This window comes from Sarcophilus harrisii, chromosome 2 (genome assembly GCF_902635505.1).
Source record: "Sarcophilus harrisii chromosome 2, mSarHar1.11, whole genome shotgun sequence".
Classification (NCBI taxonomy): Eukaryota; Metazoa; Chordata; class Mammalia; order Dasyuromorphia; family Dasyuridae; genus Sarcophilus; species Sarcophilus harrisii.
The window spans coordinates 128,858,021-128,882,447 of NC_045427.1; the positions used below are offsets into that span (position 1 = coordinate 128,858,021).

Genomic DNA, 24,427 nt, shown 5'->3' on the forward strand with positions numbered 1-24,427 from the left:
ACCACACCAAGTACCTTGCCTAATCCTTATCAGAATTTTAACAGAGGGAAACAAGAGGAGAGAGACAAAAGAAGAAATGAATGGCATTTACTAAGCTTTCAGTGACTATGTCAAGTTTTACAGTCAATAGTTGGTCACTATTAGCTTTCTGGGGACTCCTGCTCAAAAAATTACAGAGTAAAGAATTGTCTTTTAACCCAGCAGTGATTCATGTACTGATGACATAGGATTCACTCGTGCAACAAAAATTTATTGTGCCTATTGCATACACAACAGTAAAAGATACTACACTGTTTTACTCCAGCTCAAATTAGCATTATTTCTTCTGACTTTAAATTTCTCTGGCACTTAAATGCACTGCTCAGTTGGGCTCTTAATATCTTACATTGTTAACTAGTTGTTTTATGTGTTTATTTATCTATATGGCTTATTTAAGGAGAGAGAACCTGTCTTCTATAGTACTTCATTTTTAGGCACAAGATAGAGACAGATGGACAATAGTATATCTTAAATTGAATAGAAAAGGGGCATACAGAAAGAAATATAATCATAATGTCATAGACACAATGCCTATCATAATAACAGCATGCACTCAGAAAAATCACAAGGCTAGTTAATTAAAAGCAATGAATGATGTCTCATTTTAAATAATACTATAGCCTAAGTCTATTCAGGATTGGTAGAATTATGTTCACTCTTCACACTACTGTCCTCTTTGATGTATGTATGTCACAATAAGATTAATCAAGTTTCTAAAGATCTAAAGAATGACCAGAATACAGAGTTGAATACTACAAAAAAAAAAAAAAAATCACTACAATTTAAAAATTAAACAGAGAACAACCACTAAAAATGTATACCTTACCTCAAAGACAGAGATATTATTCTTTCTGTAAATCTCATTAGCAGGAGGGTGGAACCAACCACATTTCTTCATGTGCTGTTGTAGAATAGTTCTACTTTTCATATACTTTAGACAAAATTCACAAAGGTACAACTTAGGCAGCCTGTAAATAAAGATGAAAAAATGGGGCTTTTGATTGATCTGGGCCACACTAAATAATAATAACAAGTACTACCACCTTATTTTTACAGGGTCTTTTAAAGCTTTCAAAAGCTTACCCCCACCCCCACATTGATTATCTCATCTGAGCCTCATAACTACCCTCATAAAGCAAGGACCAGTTTGTATCATCATCCCCATTTGAAAGATAAGGAAACTAAAGCCAAGAAAAATTAAATGGCTTGGCTACAATCACATACAGCTAATTAATTAGTGGCAGAAGCAGGATTAGAACCCAAGTTTCTTAGTTCTGTGCTCTTTCTACCAGACCATGCTGAATATACAACCTATTATCTAACAATAGAAAGGAATAGGTTAGAACCAGCATGGCACATTGGAAAACGGACTAGACTTGGGAGTCAGAAGACCTGGGTTTGAGTCCAAGGTCTGACAGTAAGCAGTTCTTTAACCTTAGGCAAGTCACTTAACCTTTCTGAAGCTCAGTTCCCTCCTCTTGAAAACATGGGAGTTGAATTAAATGATTCTTCAACTGTGTTTTAGTTTGGTTCTATGATGAAAGGATCAAAATATTTCATTGACATACTCCTAGCTATCATAAGATATATACAACTTTTTCTGGTAAAAATGTTCCTAACCATGTTTTACAAATCAAAGGATCCCAGAATTTATGTATCTGAGAGGGACTTTAAAAGAATCATTTAGTCTACTCCTCTAATTTTAAAGATGAGTAAACTGAGGCACAAAGAATGACTTGCCTAAGGCCACACTACTAGTTATCAATAAAGCCAGGACCAGAACCCAGTTTTTCTGACTAAGCCAAGGCCAAAAAAATATATCACCTGGTAGCCAACATTCTGGTAATAAGGCTCTCCAAACTTAGTCTGGTCTTCTGATGACAGATGTGCCATCCATTGTCAGACCCATAATCAAAGTCCTTTCAGGCATTGAACTCCAGTGGCATGGCTTTTGAGAACTTGGTGTGTCACCTTCATACAAGATGAAACACTGGAATAAGGCTTTAATGGAGTATAAAAAAAGAATAGACTCCACATATTTTGAATACAGAGTTAGTTTTTATTCTATCCTGGACTCTAAAACTCAGGGTTCATCATTTCTCTTCAAAAAAAGAAAATATAATCAATTATTCATTCTAAATTAAATTTATGAAATCATAATATAACAAGCTGATACATAATATAATCAAGATAAAATAGCATACAGCAAATTTTTTGGTTTTTAATTGCTAGCTCAAAAAACATTTTCACCATCTAAGAAAAAAAGGACCTGGTTACATACATTAGTAGTATGAAAATAATAATAAAAGGAATAGGGACAGGACTGGGCTTCTGATTTCACTAGCATAGGAAAATGCTGAATGAGGAAATCTATTGACATAGGTTAACACTTTCTCTGCAATTTTATACACTAAAAGAGTAAGTGGCCTACAGCATAAGAGGTAAGTGACTTTTCCAGGGTCAGAAAGCCAGGACTTGAACCCAGATCTTCCTAGTAGTAAACATGATGTAAAAATGTTAAGCATACACAATAAAAACTATAAATAAACTTCAAGTAGCACATTAGAAAAAGTTTTTGATTTAAAGAATGTGCTCATGTAGAAGACATCTGTTTTTTAATGTTAGGTTTTTTCTAAGGTTTTAATACTTTCTTTGTCCCCAATATTAATGAATGTTCTTTAAAATAATAAAATCATATCTTGTTACAAATACATTATTTGTAGTGATCTTTTAGATATTCATTTAAAAAAAAAAAAGATTCTTGGTCCAATCTAGACTCTTACTATCTTAAGTGATTGCTCCTGTTATCATTCTGCCTTATTATTATTTTCATTAATTACTGTTGAATGCCTTTTACACCTTTAAATAATTTCTATCTTTCTTCATTAAATTTACATCCAATTGTCTAAGATGTTCAACATTAAAATCTCTAAACTGGCATTATTATTATTTTACATTTCTTTTTCTGTGATGTTTGAGCTGTAGTCTTAATTTTTTTTTTAAACCAGGCATTCATTTTAAGTTTGAAAAGTTGCTATCATTTGGCATTTCTGAGTACAACATATGTTTTCTAAGTATTCCTCGTTTTAGACAAGTTAATATAGTTTCTAATATTTGCACAAATCTTATCAAAATAAAGCTTTAAAATAACCTTTTAATTAACATTGGTAAAACTATGTAGCAGACACCAAGTTTTTTCTAAGCTACTTTGTTCTATTTCCCTTGTATGCTACCTCAAAATTCACTGCTTGCTTTCTAAATAAGAACATAGAAAGATAAATAACTTATCTCTTCCTCACTACAAACTTTCCTAACCTAGCTGCTTAAAGAAATCATCCATAAATCTAGGCATTTAAAGTGGTCCAGTAGTTCCATTAATTGACTGATAAATATCTTATAACTGCCAATGAGCCTTGCTGGAGTTAGAAATAAGTTTTTCTCACTAGGAAAGGTGAAACCTACAAAGGGAATAATATCCTCATGATGACTATCAAAATGGATAAAACATACCTTTTATTTTTGTACTCTAGCTCAATTCACTATCAGTAAAACCTCAATGTACAATTTTAACTCATCTAACCGTGTTGAAGGCTCAGAAGTAATTCTCAAGAGATGATTTCACTTCTTCAGTATAAAATGTTGCAACTCGTAATAAGCAAATGTTTCACTTCAAAAAAATTTTTTTTCTTTTTACTGCATTGTGTTTGTGAAGGGAATAAAAATAATAAGTGAGTCAAATAAGTTGTCTAAATTTTAATAGCAACTAATTATTTTATTCTAACTACAAAGTTACAAAGTAATAATAATAATAATACTGACTTCCTAAGATATGTAATAGATTTTCTTTCTTTTAAAAGCTTCAGTGACAACGCAATCCAAAAATCAATTTGTTACTAACTGGTCCACAAAATTTTTACTATCAAAAGTATTTGGTTCTTAAAATTTATAAACTTAAAACAAAACAAAAAACCAAAACCTATAAAACACTTTCTCTCTTTTTCCTTTTACTCCTTTCTTTCTCAATGGTAGCTCCCATGAGCTGCCACAACAAAGCTTCAAAAAGCAACACAGTCCATGGTAAAAAATTTTGATACATTATTGGTCTACAGTATAATTTGCATTGGAAAATGCAGCATTTAAATTCAGGACCTCTTTCCAGTTCCTGGCTCACATATATGCTTATTATAACAAGTACTTTTTGATGGCTGTAAATTATTATTAAGTTACTGAACTAATCTGTATAAATTAAAAACACATAATCTTACAGATCCAAATGATGCAAAATTCCTAACACCAACTGAAAGAAAAGCAGAAAGATAAAAGACAGAAGAAGGGAAAGAGGAAGGAAGACTAAAAATATTATAAAATTTTTTTCTTCTCCTTTGAAAGATTACTAGCCCCTGGTCTAACCAAACTAAAAGATTTGCTATTATGTATAAAAAGTAGAGATAGTACTGTCACCTTATTTAATTCTATCCTGTTAGGTCCCATATTAAATACTCATTTTTTTTATAACCAATTCCAGGAATGGAAGCTGTTGATATAAAGAGAAATGTCTTATAAGGTTTAAATAAAAAGATTTCTTCTTCCAGTTGTAAAAACTCCAGTTTCTCCAGTAGTAGTAGTAGTTGTTCATAGAAATACTACCATACAAAAACATTAGGTAACATGTAGTACTAAAACTTCTGTTTCTGAAAAATCATTTCCCAACAGCTGCTATAAGTTGTGCAATAAGAGTTGTTTGAATATTTCCTGTCATTCTTAAAGATAAATGGATTACTAGAGCATTTTGCTGAACTCTTGGGATATGGTAGTCCCGAGGAGTCCTATGTGATACAGCCTTAGTTCAACCACTATGATGAATCCCTCCTATCCTAGGAAACAAGTATGAGCTTTCAGCTTTTAAGGACTGGAAGCAATGCTTCTCTTGATTCTAAAGTAGCTAATGAAATGCTTCTCAGGAAGGGTTCTCATCCTAGTACACAAAACAAGTATGTAGAATAGTAGTAATCTCTGCTCCAATATCACCTGAACTCCTATCCAGGAAAACTAATGGATTAATAGACATTTCCACTTGGATTTTACCTAAGCATCTCAAACTTACCAAGTCCAAAATGAAGCTTTTTGTCTTTGTTTCAAAACTTCTCCCTTATTTCTCCTGAGGACACTAAGTTGTACACCTCAACCTTTCCTTCCCTTCATTTCCCATATCCAAATAGTTGCCCAACTCTTATCAATTTCATCTCTGTAACATTCTTTACACACTCACCCCTTTTGTACATTGCCAAAGCTACCATTCTAATTCACAGCATAATCATTTCTCAATTAGTACTATTGCAATAGCCTCCTAACTGGACTCCAGGCTTTCAAGAGTCTTCTCCAAAGTATTCTTCCAATATGTAACTGCCAAATTGATATTCCTAAAGTACAAGACTAATCATGTCACTTCTTTGTTCAAGAATTTTCAGTAGCTGCCTTGGCCTTTAGAATAAAATGCACACTCCTGAGCTTAGCTAGTAAAGCCCTTTAATCTGGCAAGTGCAAACCCACTTTTCTAGACTTATTGCATATTATTCCCCTCATATAATTGCTGTTCCAGTCAAAATTATCCTAAACTTGAAACTCCATTGTCAGCTATCTATTTTCCCTTGGATGTACCCTCACTTCCATCTCTCAGAATCCTTAACAGCCTTCAAGATATATAGCTCATGTATCTCCTTCTATAGGAAGTCTTTCTAGATTCCCCTAATTGCTAGCACTCTTTCCTTTTTAAAATTATTTACTTATCTTTTTACCTGTTTGTACACTCTCTTAGAATATTAGCTCACAAAGCTTAATGGTAATGTAAATATAAAATAATAATGAATATAAAAAAATGTTAAGAGAATCACAGAACTTACTGGAAGAGGAGTTAGGAATTATCTAGTATAATCCAATCATTTTATAGATGTAGAAACTAAGGCTCATAGCTCAAAAACATTGTGATTTGGAGTCAAATAACTACGGGCAGATTTGAGACCCAAATCCAGGTCATTGGTCTAAGTTTAGTGTTCTTTCTTTTATACCAAGCTGTCTTTAACCTATTCATTTCTCCTACTAGAGATTAGATTGTATAAGCAACGTGACATGGCAGAAAAGAGCTGAAGGCTAACAAAGACACATTCTAATCGTGGCTATTCACTAATTATTTTAGTTGTTCCAGAGTAGAGGAAAAAATAACATATTCCTTTGAGAGTGAGACAGAGGGTTGCTTGTTGAAACACATTGATTTAATCTAATATGGATTCCCTGAAATGTAACCATCCTTTCCAACAGTAATTACTCTATGATTTTTTTTTTTTTTGGCTGAGGCAATTGGGATTAAATGACTTGTCCAGGGTCGCACAGCTAGGAAGTGTTAAGTCTCCGAGGCATGATTTGAACTCGGGTCCTCCTGACTTCAGGACTGATGCTCTATCCACTGCGTCACCCAGCTGCCCCCACTCTATGAATTTTTTAAAGAGTCCAATTCCTTTAATTTTTTACACATTATTGGGACTAGATTTTGTTTTAAAAGGCAAATAAATTTTAAAAAATTAACATCAAGGCCTTAACATTTGGTCAATAACTTGGAAAGAATTTAACTTAGAACAAGCAGAAAGATGATTGAGGCCTACTGAAATATGGGAGGCACTTTTATGCCATGAAAAGATTACTGGCCTGGGAGTCAAAGGGCCTGAATTCAAATCCTGACTCTTCTATTTACTATATAGTATGAACTTGGGCAAGTCATTCACCACTCTGCATCTACATCTCTCCCTAGACTAGGTGCTTCTGAAAGCACCTTCTAGCTCTGGATCTAATGAATGGAAAAGAATCACTAAACCCAGAGACTTTTTCTCAATCCTCATTGTCTTATTTCTTTGAAGCCTTTGACACTGCTGGTCACTCTCCTTCTTGAGACTCCCTTTTCTCCTGGTTTCCCTATCTCACCACTCCTCTTCTGTGACCTCTTTCACATCACATCCAGAGGTTCTGTCCTGAGATTTCTTCCCTTCTTCTTCTATACTACTTCATTTCGTGAACTCATCACCTCCTATGGATTTAATTACCTATATTTTCAAACTTCCCTATCCTACCTAAATTCTCTATTGACTCACATCTCTGACTGCATTTCAAATACCTCAAAATGGATGTCAGGTCGACATCTTAGTTTAAGATGTCCAAAACAGAATTCATTATCTTTTCCCCTAACCTTCCCCTGCTCATCTTCTCTATTATAGCAGAAGGCAGCATCGCACCTTCCAGTGTCTCCCCACTCCACAACCTAGAAGTCATCCTCCACTCCTCACTCTCTCTTTCCCTCCATAACCAATTTGTTACTACGATCTGTCCATTTAAGCTTTGTAAGATCTCTCAATTATGTCCCCTATTCTTTTCTGATACTGTCCCTATCCTGGTTTCAGACCCTTATCAACTCCTGCCTGGACACTCTGATAGCCCGCTGGTGGGTCTTTTCTCTGCCTCAAGTCTCTCCCCACTCCAATCCATCCTCTAGTCAGTCACCAAAGTGATTTTCTTCAAATGTAAATCCTACCCCATTACTCCCCTATTCAATAAACTTTAGTGGTTCTTTATCATCTCCTGGATAAAACATAAAATTCTTTGTCCAAAGACCTTAATAACCTGACCCCATCCTAGCTTTCCAGTCTTCTTATATCTTACTAACATATATACTCTTTGATCTAGTGACAGGGGTCTTCTGATCCATCAACCAGACATTCCATCTCTCAACTTAGCATGTTTTCACAGGCTGTTCTCCTCATGCCTGGAATGATCTTCCTCCTCACCCCTATCCACTGGCTTCCTTTAAGTCCCAGCTAACAACTCTTCTTCTAGAAAGGAAAGCCTTCCTGAACCTCTCATGACTCCAATGTCTTCCTTCTCTTAATTATTACCTATTTATCCTGTATACAGCTTGTTTGTACTTATTTGTTTACCTGATGTCTCCCTCGTTTGACTATGTTACTTGAAGGACAGGAAATGCCTTTGGTCTTTTTGTATCACCAGCACTTAGCACAATGTCCAACACATAGTAGCTTCTGGATAAATGTTTACTGGCTGACATGATTACTGGTTGATCATGAATGCTTTCTAAATTTTAGATGAGAGGTAAGTAAATTTGGCCCAAAGGTCAAATATGGTTTAGTCCATAGATCACTTTTAAACAAAATAAAAATGTAAAAAAACATTCACAGCTTAAGAGCTGTAGAAAAACAGATAGGAGGGCAAATATTTAGCCTGATGGCCACAGTTTACTAACCTGTTTTAATATAAAGAAGTCAGAGAGAGAGAAATTCTAAAATCTTAATTAAATAGGCATTACTAGAATTAGTAGGATGAATGAATGTAGATAAGTTGTTGCATTGTAAGTTATTTTATTCTGAGGTCTGTAGGTTTCACATAACAGAGAAAAGGATAAGAATTGCTGTCTGAAGGAGAATAAGACTGAGGTTTAAGCTAGAAAGGTAGGATAGAACTATATTACAGAAGAGCTTGAAAACCAGGCTTAGATGATTAAACTTTATCGGTAGACAACTGAGATATATTAAAGGACTGAACAGAGTAATGAAATGATTAGATCCATACAGAAAAATAATTAATCTGGCATGAGTACAAAAATATTAATATTGGCCGAGAATAGAAGTACAAAGACAAGTTATAAGTCTATTACAATAATCCAGGTGGGTAGTAATTAGGGTTTATATTAGTTCTAATAGAAACAGAAAAAAGACTGGTACCAGAGATATAGCTTCAGATTAAAAAGAACATGAAAGGGGAAAGAAAGAAAAGGGCCAAAGATCATATCCACAATTAAACATAGGAAATTTAACAAATAGTGGTCTACTAAGAGAAAGAATGAATTCAGAAGGAATAAGTTTTGAAGTAAAGATAAAGGGCTGGTTTTTAATAAGCTGAGTTTGTGACACCAGTGGAACTTAAGTAGGTTTTTTTTTTTTCCTATATTTAAGCACTTATCAAGAACCTGCTATGCGCCAGATACTACACTAGACACTGTAGAAAATGAAAGCCATAGTTTGGAAGTTTTCTATTCAATAGTAACCAGGTATGCAATGGATAGGTGAAGTTGAAATTAGAAGACTTGAGATCAAATTCTGCTTAAGAAACTTATTAGTTTAGTGACATTAGGAAGCTACTTAACCTTTCTCAGCCTCAATTTTCTCATCTGCAAAATGAGGATAATAATAGAATCTACCTCTCAGGGTTACTACAAGGATCAAAACAGCTAATTTGTGTACAATGCTCTGAAAACTTAAAAGCCCAATATAAATGCTAATTCTTAAGAAACAAGGTACCAGAAAGGCAGAATCCGTTTTGTTTTTGTCTTTGTATCCCTACTGCCTAGCACAATGTTTGCCACAAATTAATTCAGAATAAACATTTACTGAACAAACAAATGGATAAATGAATGAGATAGAAATCTGGGAGTCACCTCAATTAAGACAATAATTAAAATCATGAGAGAAAATGTGATTGCCAAGGGAGAAACCTAAGGAGAGAATATTAGAGAATATCCACTATAATTTTGAAAGAAAAAAAAAAAAAAGGAGGGGAAGATATAGGAGGATTGGGGGAAAGAGGAGAGGCAGATGGCTCAGAGAAGAATCATCAAAGAAGCAAAGAAAAGAAAAAATTAGGGAAGAAATACAAGGAGAGCACAGCGTGTCAAAAGCTAAAAGAAGAGACACTATCTAAAAACCAAGGGTGGGTTAATAACATCAAATAATGTGCTGTGACCATCACTCCCCTCTATCCCTTAATTTTTTTCCAGGCCATTATTTGGCACTGGCCTCCTTTCCCTACCTTGACCCCCATGATAAACCAGTTCAATTCTACACTATCCTCTCTAGTTGAGTCCTTTGCCTTCTTTTCCTAATGATGATCTTGCATCTTGGCAGACCAAGTTCAAGTCTTGAATTACTCCTACCCATGCTGTCTTGGCTCTTAAATCACATGCTGACGAATAAAGCTAGGAAAATAAAATTTAAAAAAAAAAAAAAATACAACTCTGCTGAACGCATTCATTACACATTTATACTACATAAATTCAACTAGGTACTCACTGCAGCAAGGCAATCCTTTCACAATTCACTAATCTATTCACTACAGTTGTTTTTCCAAACCTTCCATAACTTCCTCTGCCCCTAGCTTCTCAATTAAGAAACCTCTCATATCTTGCTAAAAAAACAAAACAAAACAAAACATTAAAGCCATTCATTAAAAAGTCCCTCTTGTCCCCTGCTTTTCATTTTGTATCATTCAGAGATGGCTTCTGTCACTATTCTCTCCTTCACTTGTCTCACATTAAGACATAGCCCCTCTCTCCTTGCACAAATGATCCTATTCCATCTTGTCTTCACTAGCAAATTACTTTCTCTATCATCTCTACACTTAATAATTTTCAAATTCTCCCTGTCTGCTGGTTCCTTGCTGCCTACAGATATACTCATGTTTTCCATCCTCAAAAACCTCTCATTTGATCTACCTACCTCTTAGTTATCACCCCATTTCTTTCAGCCATTTCACGGTTAAATTCCTTGAAAAGTCTCTATAATGGGTGTCTCAAAACTCTTTCCTCTCATTTTCATCTTAATTTTCTACAGCAATAGTCCTCAAAGTGTAGTCCAAAGAATTGTTGGGATCTCTGAAACCCTTTCAGAGGGTCTACAAATTCAAAATTATTTTTTATTTCTAATATAGTAAATAGCTATAAATATAACCCATGTGAACAAAAACTTTGAACAGCTCCTCGAAGTTTTTTTTTTTAACAACATGAAGATACTGAGAACAAAAGTTTGAGAACTGCTGTAATCTACAGTCTGGCTTTCAACAGTATCATTCCACTGAAACTGATCTCTCCAGAGTCACAATTGATCTCTTAATTCCTAATCTAATGGCTTTTTTTCAATCCCTATCTTTCTTGAGTTAACATATGTAAAATGTTTCAAAAATCTTAAGATGCTATTATTATTTTCAACGTTTTTGTATTCTTTGACTCTGTAGATTAGTCTCTTTTTTGAAACTCCCTGGGTTTTCAATGCACTGTTCTCTCCCTGCCCCACCCTTGCTCTTCTTTGCACAAAACATATCTTTCACTTCTTTATCCTGTGCATTTCCACCAGCTGCATTCCCACTTCTAGCATCTTCTTCATCCTCATCTATGCCTTTCATCTTCCCTGGTTTTCAAGTCTCAGCCAAGATTCCAACTTCTGAAAGAAGCCTTTTCTGGACCTCTTTTAACACTAGTTCCTTCCTTCTGAGTTTATTCTATACAAATCTTACTTATACAATTATTTGTATATGATCTCTGCTATTTAACTGTGAACCCCTTAAAAGCAGGGTTCCCCCCCACCTTGAGATTTTTGCCCTTTTTGTATTGCAGTGATTAGCACAGTTGTCCACAGTGTTATTTGTCCTTTGTCTTGAAGAGGACTAATGACATTAGGAAGATAATGTCTTGACTTGCAATTGAACTGGGTTTAAGTGAGACAGTTGTATGCGAAGTCATGGCAAGACATAGAGCAAGATGACTGGGGATGGCCCAGATGAGTCACTTCATAAACCTATGTTCACTTCATAAGGACTGAGAAAAAGCTATTGGGATTTTGTGATACAGGGAAATAGTTAATCTTTGAGAGGGTACTTTCAGCATAGTGGTGGGAGGAGAAGGAAAAAATACAAGAAGAAACAATGAAAAAGTAGAGTCATAATTATAGATGACTTTTTAAGAAGTCAAGGAGAGATAAAGGATGGTTTGGTAACCGATTTGGGCTGAAGGGTGAAAACTATTCTAGAATTAGAAAGACCAAACGACATGTGTAAATAGGTAAGAAAAAGTCAACAAAAGGGGTACGATAGAAGAGGTTTAAAATAGAAAGATGATTGCAGGAACAAGGTCCAATTTGTTGTAGAACAGAAATAAAGTGAACTAAAGTTCCTTTATTTTTTATATAACTAAAGTAAGTATTAGAGAGCTGAGCTCAGGTTAGGTGAAGGCTTCCAAAAAAAATTCTTTTTTCAAATTATATTTTATCTAGGAAATCAAAGCACTTTCCAAATAATTTATTAAGCTTCACAACAGCTTACTGAAAGGTGGTTAACAAAGCAAAGAAACTGAACCATTAACGGCTTATATAGTGTAATAAAAAGTCAGTAATTCTTCTACTTCAGATTTATTCCCTAAACTAGCTCCATTTTACACTGCCCCGAATGTCTACTCTAAAGTTTAATATAGGTCTAATAACTGTACAAATTAATTTTCAGTAAATGGAAAATGGGGATGGAACAAGAAAGAAGCTAGAAATCCCAAACAGCTATCTGGAAATCCAATTTATTCAAGTATAAGGTACAGTTTCTAAACTAATATTTTTCCTGTTTCAAAAGTGACTATTAATTTCTGAGAAACAAATTCAATTACAAAATGTAAGCTAGTCAAAATTTCATATTTTAACATAAAGTCACATCTGATTCAATCTTTCCATTTCTCTATAGCTAATTACAAATTAATACATTTCTATATTACTTAGCTTTAATGATGAAGAAAGGAGCTATTATATAAAGTTTTCTCAATTTGTTTTATTTGTGAAGTTTCAAATATTAAAAAAGTTTTTATATTGTGCATATAAAATTACTTAAAATCAAACATAATTAAGATTTTTTAAATAGTAACTGTGAATATCAATGTTACCACAAAGACCCTCTGAGCTCTGTTTCCTGAACCGTAGACTCCAACAATTTCAAGTATATTACTGTATGGAAAGTACTATACTACACAATGAGAAAGAAACAAAATTTTTATCATGCAGTCCCCTGCCCTCTTGGAAGTTTTATTAGTTCCAGGCAGGGGAAAGGGAGTGGGAGAAAAAGACATGATACCAAGTTAATTATAACACAAATTATATAATAAATATATGAGAGAGTTCTAAAACAAAGTATCATGAAGTCTGAGAAAGTCTCACCAATAGGGATATTAAGAAAGACCTCTTAGAGGAGTTAGCATATGAGCTGGGATTAAGAGAATAGGTAGGAATTTAACAGAAGAGGAAAATTTTCCATGCAGAGGAATAGGTATGAAATTTTAATGAGTGAGAAAAGGCACTGGAGGGGATGAGAAAATAGTATGTGTTTCAGGGGAAGAGAATGTCCAATTTGGCTACAGTATAGAATGTATTGGGGAAAATACTATAGGAGATAAAACTAGAATAGTGCCCGATTATGATAGGTTTGAATGCTTGGCAAAGAAGTCTGAACTCTATAGAAACTAGGATCTACTAAAGATTTCTGAAGAATGATATAGCTAATAGCTACATCACAACTATGTATAAGAAAATTTATTTTGGTAGCAATATGTAGAATAGTTTTTGGGGGGAAGGGGAAGAGGGAGATGACATGATATACAAGGAGTCTAACCGTAATAATTCAAGTAAAGAATAATAAAGGTCTAACACAAGACCTATAAAGAATAGAGGATTGATACAAGAGAATGTGAGGATGTGGAGTCTACTTCCAAATTTTATATTCTATCACTATAAAAATAAGACTTAATAGAGTCTCACAACATACCTTGAGTATTCTTGTGGATATGGGGAGGAGTACCAGGTATGAATTTCATATTTTCCAAACTCAATGACAGAGGGACAGCGGACTTGTGGATCAGGGGGACCAGTCACTCCAACTTTCTGTGCAATAAAGAAACACATTACAGAAATTAGCCAAATTAAGAACACTGAGATCAGTGTGAAAGAAAGATATGAGTTAAGTTATTACTTTGTTAGAATTCCAGCAATTGGTAAAAATAGTTTGTCAGGTTTTAGTAACTATATTACTCTTTACAATAGGTCTCTGGGATAAAATTCCTTAAAAACAATATGCTCTTGATATTATTTTCACTTTCTATTAAAAAAACCCATATATTTAAATACTTGGCCAAAATTTTCATCAAAGTATTGTGTTTACTTACTTTCTAGATGTACAAGAGATTAGATATTACAAAAGAAATGATTGATGTAGAAGATATTAATAAATACAATAAAAAGGCAAACAGACTTGCCAAGGCTGCATGTACATATGCATATTCAACACATAAAATGTAAAAGATTCTACACAGACAAAAAGATAACTAAGAGAAAGAAGAATGACTTTCTTTTTTTAGAGATGCCTGATATTTAAGAATATCATAAAACACAAATATAAAATCCAAATTCTTAGTCATTAGTTTTCTTAAATTTACACCTAAAGAAACTTCTCAACAGACTTGATCATTTTGTTCAATATTTGCTGTCCTATGACATACTTTTTATCCATTTTTCTTCCAAGGGATATGCCAAGTGACTTTTTTTATAATTATATGGCCTAATTAATCCACCCTTGGAGTATCCTATAAAGTTAGTTGTTCAAGGAAAAGCAATAAATTTAGCAATTTGTGTTAACTTTTTACTACAGTCTTCAATGGCTTAAAGGGGATATTGCATAGTCTACACAATTCAAACATAAGCCAATTTTTTAATACATGAAGACTAGATTGTAAATTTCTGAATACAAATTCTGTCTAGAATAGCACCTGCTACAGAAATATTGAAGAACTACTGAGGGAGGCAGACTCTGAACTTTTTCATACACAGAAATCTGAAATTCAACCCCTTCCCTAGAAGAGTTGCTGTGAAAACTTTACATTGTACAGATTAGGGTCATACTGAAAGTTCTTTGTTCTATGCTTCATCGCCAAAAAGTTTAAAAAAAAAAAAAAGTAATTACTATAAAAGAGTTAAGATTGTTTATTCAGTGATTTTATATTAATAAGTTCATCTGGAAGAAAAATGCCTCTTCACAACAGCTTATTTACCAAGGGATTTGTCTCAGGTTTCACGATTGGAAAACAGCCAAATTTTAAAAAAAGGTTTTTTTAAAGTAATTCTATCTTAGACACCTCTAAACAAAAGAACCTAACATTAACTGGGTTAAATTATTTAGCTATATAATTCAGTTTATGATATCTACACTAAGATCAAAAGTCATAATATATAAGACAATATTATAATATATAGGACAGTTTAAATGCATAAAAATTGTTAAATGCATAAATCATTTGACAAAAAGCTTTTTAAATAAAACAAATAATGCATTTTCCATACTGCAAAGTATTCTAATTCACAATGAATGTAATATCTTATACTGTATCCTCAAAACTTTAAATAACAAAAAATCGCTAGTTACACACACACACACACACACACACACACATCAGTACAACTGAAACCAGATATGACTTCCTAAAACAAGGTTCACTAAGTAATTCAAGAAGTGAAGATAGACCTGCGGTGATACTGCTTGTTCAATGAATGTTTTCCCATCAACTCCGCGTCTCTCTTCCAGGTGAATGCCTGCTGCAGATGTGGAGAGCCAACTCCAGTACAACTGTTTGCACATCACAACCACCACAAGTCTACACCAAAGACACACTTGCCAAGACTTCTACACTGTCTGCAGCTGCCCTGATTCTTCCTCATCTAGAAATGCTTTTTGCACATGCGTTTCTTTCCTCTCCTCCCAAGAGCTATTCTCCTGTTCTTCTACACCACCTACTTATAAATCCCCAATGCACTCCTCATAGCTTGCCTCACTCTATGTATTTCCTTTTATTCAGGAGGTTAACCAAGTTCCATCTGTTAACTCAGCAACAACTATATCTAAACTAAGTGTTAACTCAATCCTTGCCAAGAATATTAACCCATTATTTCAAAATGTTGGTCAGGTTATCTTTCCACTAAATATATTTTGTTATATTTTTCAAATTTCTAGCTCTAGTTGCCCTGCTTTAATATCAACATTAATTTTTACAGGCAGATTTTTTTTTAAATGTTAACGCTATCAATTATTTAGCTGATATTAATGACCTATTTCTAAATTAGAATGAAATAAATCAAGAGAGATTAAAAACTATATTAAATGCTCTATTTCTGGAACTAAAGTAAAAAAGCAAAATTTTTATATCTGCCAGATTCTGTAAATTTAGAATGCATTATTCTAAACCAGAATGCATTATTAATCTTGTGGGAAAATATAGTCCCCTAACAACTGGCAACTTACACAATGCCATTTTTCCTCTAGAGAGTTTCCTTTATTTGTGAAGATGTAAAACAAGGAACACTGCTACCTCTCTCGTTATTTTCTGATACTCTAGTTTCAAAATTTCCTTTAATGTTTAGCTACTACAAATTAGGGTATGAGTCTGATGGAATGCTATAAAAATAACAAATGAGGCATTCAAAGAAAATAAGGACTCACACATGATTTGAGAATGAAGCAAGCAGAATCAAAAGAACAATACATATAATGACTACATCATACTATTAAAAATAACACAAAATTGCAACTGAATTCAGGATACAAATCCAAGGACCAAAATTGAATGCAGCTGCCAAATGCTTTAGAAAGTCAAATGGACATCCCTGGACAGAAGCAACTGCTGAACCGGGAAGTTTTGCTTAACTATTTTTCTTCAGTTATAAGGGAGAAGAAAATGTAGGAAAACTATTGTAAGATAAAAATATAAACATCATTTAAAAAAATATATATCTAAAAACAGAAATTCCCAAAATATTAAACAAGGGCAGCTGGGTGGCACAGTGGATAGAGCACCAGGCCTGGAATCAGGAAAACTTTACCTCAGTTTCCTCATAAGATGGAGAAAGAAATGGCAAGCCACTCCACTATCTTTTCCCAAAAAAACAAACAAACCCAACCCATACATCTGATATACACAACAAATGATCAAACACAAACTTCACATGCCACATTAATTATTCTCTTGCTTTGCATTCCTTGGCATATGAAGCTACCAACTTAATTTGTAAATCAGTAATTGGAGTTATAAACATAGGTTTTCCACTGAAATCATATTATACATAGCAGTTAGGGAGTTTACTTATCCCATAAAATTCTAATCATCTATAAACTCCTAATATTCCTGAAAGACAAGTACTATAATAAACCTAATTCATCCTATATAATAATATTTCTTTAGGAAAATATATTCAGAGTTCTAAAACATTCATTCAACATTTACTAAGTAGAACAAGGTGACACAGCACATAGAATACTGTTCCAATCTCAGAAACTTACTAGCTGGATGGCCTCAAGCAAGTCACTTCATTTGTCTATGTCAGTTTCTTCACCTGTAAAATGGTGATAATAATACTACCTAGCTCCCAAGATTATTATCAGGATGAAATGAAATAATTTTTATTTATAGTATGCTTAGCACTACATAGTTAGTGCTATATAATTGGAGGCTATTTTCTTTTTTAATCAAGTGGTCCATTTCAGTTCTCATGCCAAGTAACACATGAAAAAAGATTTTTTAGCCCCCAGTATTAGTGACAGCTCTTATAGCTTTGGGAAGTGGGAAAGGAAATAGGGATGTATAAAGGGAATGGACAGGACTGGGTCTTCTTGATGGTATATTCAAATTATGTATTATATCTGCATCACATCTCTATCATGCAATTTAGCATTGTCTTTTCAAATGAACTATAAAACAGAAACTCTTATCTTTTACTATTTCTGTATCCCCTACATGAACAAGAATATTGCTAAGCAGATACTAACAACTGATTAATTTGAGGATAGCTAAAGTCACTTCTCGTAGAGTGAAACAAAATTTAAATGGCTAATAAATACTTGTTGAATGAACAACTAAGCTTCTCTGTCATATTTTATATGTTAATTTATAGCCTAGATTTAGTTTGCCTCATTTGTAGATATATTGTGTAAAAAAAAAAAAAATCTTTATATAAAATAAATCTTGTTTCACATCATTAAAATTTCAAAAACACTTCACAACTTTCTAGTGTCTCAACAAAATGCCATCATTCTGGATTGAGATTTATGAAAATTAATAAGTAAACAATTACAAACAAGGTAATAACATCCTATTTTGAAACCTGACTAGACCTTATTTAAAAGACATATACATCCATAGTAAAAACTCTGAATCCAACTATTCTTCTATGCACAATCAAGAAGCTTCATATGTATACAGTCCTTTTAAAATCACCATAACATCAGATGGCTAATGAAGTTCCAAAACATACACTTAGTTAAATGTTTCATATGTATTTTTATTTCCTTAGGACTAAATATATCCTATAGGAATAGGTGCACATAAAAAATAATAAAAATTCTTATAAATTGCTATTCCACTGGACCATACACAATGTCACTAACCATACATAATGATCCCGACAAGACAGATATATTGAATGTTAAAATGTTATGTTATCTATATTGTATTATATTTTTAATAACTTTGTTAAACAGTTGACAACTTCATTTTAACCTGGTTCAGACCCACTTGGGAATGTCACAAGCCACATATTTGACAATTCTGCTCCAGATAATATAAATTGGTCAATCATCACAGAACCCAGTATTTTCTTTATTTACAACATATAACACTAATTCCTACTATAGACAATAATATATCTATCATATTACATTTCTGGAGAATTACTAATTTTGAAAAAAATGAAAACGTCTGCAAACTACAAGTCAACCCTCACCAAGACTTTTTGTCCATTCCTTTTTGATACATTCTAAAGTTGCTAAATAGTTTCCCATTTTAGTAAACAGGAAGTAATAAGCATAATTTAATAATAACTAAGAATCACATTATGATTAATTACTATATTAAGATATAGCTAAAAATATGTGACACTAGCTTAAATATGCAATGTGGCCCCTATATTAATTTTGGAACTTGCTTTATTAAATCCTTGCTATTACTTCGACTAACTCTTGCCTTCTTATAAAATCAGTGTCCAAATATGCAAAACAATGGAAAGTCGCTGCTTTACTATAAGATACCAAAGTATATGCTGAAGAAATCTTTGTCCAAGTGGTCTTCAAACCATTAATAGTCAATTATAAAAATAAACAAAATTAATATTACCAAAGTCTATCACTTGTAGCAACATTCAAAACACTCTTATTTGAATATCAGTAACTGCTTTGATCTCCTAAAGCTTAATCCCACTTTAATTTTAGGTAACATTTTACAATTTGCAAAGTACTTTACACAAATTATTATCTTTTATGATCCTTCTACCATTGTGAAGTAGGTAGTATAGCTACTATTATTAATTCCTTTTTTTTTTTAAACTAATAAGGAAACTGAGGCTTAGAGAGATTTTCTTCTGATCACATAAGAAGATAGATGATGGGGAGAGTGGGGAATATGCAGCAGAGGAGCTTGGAAGTCATCCCTCCAAATACAGTATCTCTTTCCATTAAACCATACTGTCTCATTTTCACCATTTATACTAACTTCATGGAGAAACACTGCCATCTTGTGGATTTTAGGATCTAAACATTACTGACACTCAACATCAATGAAACTAATTGTGTTTCTACAACTTTAACTGGCTGTTTAATTTAATTAAAGAAATATTTACAGATAAGCATTGTTCAAGACAATGTAGACAGGTTAATTATGTATGAAGAACTATGCTGAATATTAATTCCAACTTTTACAATTGTCAGTGTTGAATATTTGAGTGCTGCAATTAAGGTTTTTATTTTTACACACACACACACACACACACACACACACACACACTCCTATAAGAAGTTATATGTGAAGACTGTGTATTGTTTTTGATTTTTTACCTCAAATCACAAATATAACATGGCCATTAGTGTAAAGAATCCTACCTGCTAATCAATGAAAAACCTTTTTTCTATCCCTGCAGCCTTACTACAGAAGAAAGGACTTAGGTCTTACTATAATCAACTTATAGAAAGGGGTTGAAGAAAAAACACCAGGGGAAAAAAAAGGTACAAAAATCAAATGATGAAAGATGTCATTGTCAGACCCTATCCCTAAACATCAAGTCTATGTGCTTTCTAAGATGCATATAATATAAGAAAAAAAGAGTTCTTCCATTACTGGAACATACACACAGACACAATACACACGCATACACACCCTGAAGTAGTTATCATGGAAATCTCTCAATAAAAACTAACGACATATATATAAGCAAATTGAAAATGATAGTTAAATAAATTGACTGTGATCCACGGTTCTAATTCCAATAAAATCATCTCTCTCTACCTCTCATGAAAAATTATATAATTTGTTAGCCTTAATGTTTAATTTTACCTGCAGTGCTTGTTCCTGGATATCTCGAAATAATTCCATATCTTTTTCAGTCATGTCTTCCTGACTTCCAAAAAGTCGCTCCTCATTTTCCTGTTTTCCATCCCAGCCATCCTGATTGTCTATAAATGAAAGGAAGAAGTTAAAGATTACAAAAATAACATGGAAGTTCTATACCTATCTCAATACTTTTAAGACAGTTGGCCTTAAAGTTAGAAATATATATATCTAAACATAATGTTTATATTGACTTAATGTTTCTTAATAAACATCACACATCTCATTTTAAATTTCATTATATTATGCTATGTACAGAGTAAAAAGGGACTTGAGAACACAAATTACTCGTATAAATTAACTTGATATAGTATAAAAATGATAGTTTTCTATCTCTACATTTGTCACACTGTCCAAAGCTTACATTTCTTATCCCCCATGTACTAGAGAATAGGAGCATGTGTTAATGCCCAATGCATTAGCCTCATTGGCAAGAAAAATGAAATAAAAAACTTGGATACTGGGTTCTTTTAATATTTTATTTATTGAGAACTTCACAAGAATACTATATTTTTATCCCAGCAGAGAGGTAGACTTCATAGAGGATATCTCAACCAGTTAAGATCTAATAAAGTACCTGACAGAGATATAATCAACAATTTCCATGTAAACCACATACTCTTAACGAAACATAAAAATCAACAAATTTGAGAATTGTATATCTGAATGCTCTAGATAGTACGAGAAAATAACAATAATAATAATAATGATAATCCACCAAGTGATATTTCTTTAATTGTGCAAAGAAACCTATAAATAGAGCACCTGAGATTTATGTAGATCATTAATCTTTTTTATCTGGAGTTGACATTGTTAATATTATCACTTCCTCTCTGGATGAATGTGACTGAAAAGAGCAATTTGTGAGAGACAACTCTTTTTACATGAATTCTATGTATAGGTATTCTGTTAGTCATTTAAAGCATAAAGAAAGGTACATTCTTGACAACAGCCCTAAAATGAAAGAAATAATTAAAATCTGAAGCTATTTCATGAATTTAATACCCCCCCCGCTGCATAATGCAGCTCTATGCAAGAACATTTTAATACCACAATAAAGAGAAGCAGACAAAAAAAAAAAACCTCATAGATCTTCTCAATCTCTACAACTCATGAGAAAATTATGAAGCTTATTAAATAAAATTTTCACACCTATTATTGGACTTCAATTATGAATCCATTCTATATCTTATATAAAAAAATTGTTTAAAAATACTCTTCATTATGATCTACTTCACACATTCTAGAGTTCTAACCCATACTAAGAATTATGGATGAGATCCATATGATCCAATGGAAAAATTGTAGAAAGAGAAGACAATAGAACTGAAACCTGAAGAATATCTTAAAGAACAAGTCTCTGGGAATCCAAGAATGAAGTCACTTATGCAGAAAGTAAAGTAGGCAGTAACAATATCATGAAAGTCTACAATGGAAAGATAACTTACTCAGTGTTAGGGACATCAAGGAAGGATAAGGACTAAAAAAAAAAAAAAAAAATTTAAAGAAAAAAAAAGCTATCAGATTTGGCAAGCAGAAGGTAAACTAGTGATCTCAGAGAGGTCCATTTCAGTAGCCCTGGCAGGGACAAAAGGCTATATGGACAAAACACATGGAGGGTCCTGAATAGGAGTTTGAGGAAGGAAAGTATATACAGTAAAAAATCCTGCTATGTATGACCTGTCCCCATAAAACCACACTTGTATTCAATTCTAATTGCCAAATATGAGGAAAGGCCATAGATAAGCTGTCACACTTTGAGAGGAGGGTAGTAACAAGGATGGTGAAGAATTAGAGAACCACTCCTGGAGAAATGATTGATTAGCCTGGAGAAGAGAAGACTTGGGAGAACTTGACAATTGTTTTTAAGTCTTTCAAGGCCCATGTGAAAACAGGATTAGACTCAAAGAGCTGAATTAGGAGTAACATATTTCAGAGAATCTAATATTGACTTCATGAAAAGAAAAATTCTGAACAAGGGCTATCACAAAGTAGAAATGATGTCTCAGGAATTTGTGGAGACTCTTCCCCCCACTGGATGTTTTCATGCAAAAGATGGGTGAGAAACAATTTGTGGAAGATAGTATGGAATTTCTGTCAGGTACAGATTGAACTAGTTAACTTCTAAAGTTTCTTTCAACTCATGATATTTAAGATTCTGCAACTGATCCCAATGAAGACTATATTCTAGCCGGGAAGAAAGTAAAGACACCACCAGAACTGTGTGTGTTCTTGAATGAATTTGATCTCTCACTCCCCTAAAAAGCTCACTAACAAGGTATAACCCACCTCATTTTATAAATGAAGATATCAAAAATTACAACAGTTGGGTCAGCTAGGTGGCTCAGTGGATAGAGCACCAGCCCTGAAGTCAGGAGGACCTGAGTTCAAATTTGGCTTCAAGAAACTTAACACTTCTGAGCTGTATGACCCTGGGCAGGTTACTTAACCCCAATTTCCTTGGGGTGGGGGTGAGGAAGAAGAGGAAGAGACTTACAAAGGTTAACAGATTATCCAAGATTATAATTAGTTAGGAAATTAGTTTGCTCAAATGGCAAAATCATAAAATAATCTAAGACACTTTTCTGTGATTTAAAGTAATCTACTTAGGGATAAAATAATATGACTGATATTTTCAACAAAAGATAAAATACTAAGAATTCCCTTCTGCACTTCAAAAAAATCAACTGTGGGATCAAAAAGGAATGAAGAGGCAGCCATTGCCCAATTTATATTTAATTAAGAGTGAGAAGACAAAGAAAAGAAATTTCCTAAGCTGTACATAAGAACATGCCTCTGTCATTCAACTTCCAAAGCATTTCAAGTCCTCTATTCTTTATCTTTTTCTCTATGCAACTTGTTCATATAGTGTAGGTCTCTAGAATTAAGGCAAAATGTAAACTGAAGGTGATTCTTAGGTTTATCTGAACAATTCATTTTTTAAAAAAATCTTTTCTTGCCTGACCTATCTGTTATATTGGTGTTTTCCCAGCCATAAGTTTATAGCATTACTAGTTTTCTGCTTTGAAAAGTGGAAGCTTAATTTGATAAACAATGCTTTTCATACTGTGGTCTTGCACCACTGAAAAGAAACAATGAAATTTTTTTAAAATTACAAGTAAATTTGTGAAGATGAACATCTACAACAGTATTCCATAAATGCAAAGCCTAATTTCACCTTTAATAGTCAACAGCATTTTAACCAACTCCATACTTTCAGGAACAATCCCACCATATGCTTTTTTCTCACAACAAAGATGAGTGATAACAATATTTATGTTCAAAATAATCAACAAGCAAACTTTCCATGAAAAACCATTCTTTCTCCAGCTTCCAGTCTTTTAGCCAACCTATTCCTAAAATTTATCTCTGGCTTTTTTCTGTATTTAAATCTGCATCTTTAACAATTTTTTTTCTTGTTGTCAAAAATGTTTCCTCTATGCATAGAAAAATAAAATATGAATAATTAATGATTCCAAATTACAGATTTTTAAGAACACTTTTGCTGACAAGTGAGCAAACCCTTACCTGTGGGCCACTCTGAAGTACTTGATTTCCTGTTGCCCTTTTTCCTGATCCTGTATTGCTCAGAGTAGTCCACCACTTCCCCACGAGCTTTCCGCCCATCAGGGGAAGGGGTGAAGAATTTGGTAAGGCCGTCAATGAGCCCTTTGGTTTTCTTATTGAATTTCAGGGGTGTACTACCATCTCTGCAGAAATCTAAGTCCATTTGCTCCAAATAGCCTTCTTCAGATGAAGATGCTGATTGGCTGGAGAGAGTGATTTTACGTTTCCGACCCCGACCAGGTCCAGTTCGAACTTTGCTGAAAGGGCCTTTTGATCTAAAAAATTGGTCAAGAGAAAAGAAAAATATCAAAATGCTGTCCTGGATGGTAAAAAGTTTTTCTGAGGTCTCTTCTTTGTCATCTGATTAGTTGATGCTTCTAAAAAATTTCCAGTTATCAATAAATAAGCATTTATTTAGTATCTTTAATATGTCCCAGGCATTGTGGGAACTTGTACAACTACAAAGAAGGAAACAAATTACATTGAAGTTTCTCCTATTTCATGGTAGGTTGTTAGATCAGATCAGGGCTTCTTAACTTTTTGGTA

The 24,427-nt window shown here is 33.3% G+C and overlaps 1 protein-coding gene across 6 annotated transcripts in view; it reads right to left on the reverse strand.

Moving 5' to 3' along the window:
- Positions 1-24,427, reverse strand: part of KAT6A (lysine acetyltransferase 6A) — a 146,500-nt gene that overhangs the window by 31,937 nt on the left and 90,136 nt on the right. For all 6 annotated transcript variants that reach the window (XM_031950763.1, XM_031950765.1, XM_031950766.1 and 3 more), the window contains 4 exons: positions 23,843-24,156; positions 20,261-20,379; positions 13,663-13,778; positions 866-1,007 (listed from right to left, as the gene is read on the reverse strand). In XM_031950763.1, coding sequence (XP_031806623.1) covers positions 866-1,007; positions 13,663-13,778; positions 20,261-20,379; positions 23,843-24,156 — 691 coding nt within the window. The remainder of the gene's footprint in view (positions 1-865; positions 1,008-13,662; positions 13,779-20,260; positions 20,380-23,842; positions 24,157-24,427) is intronic.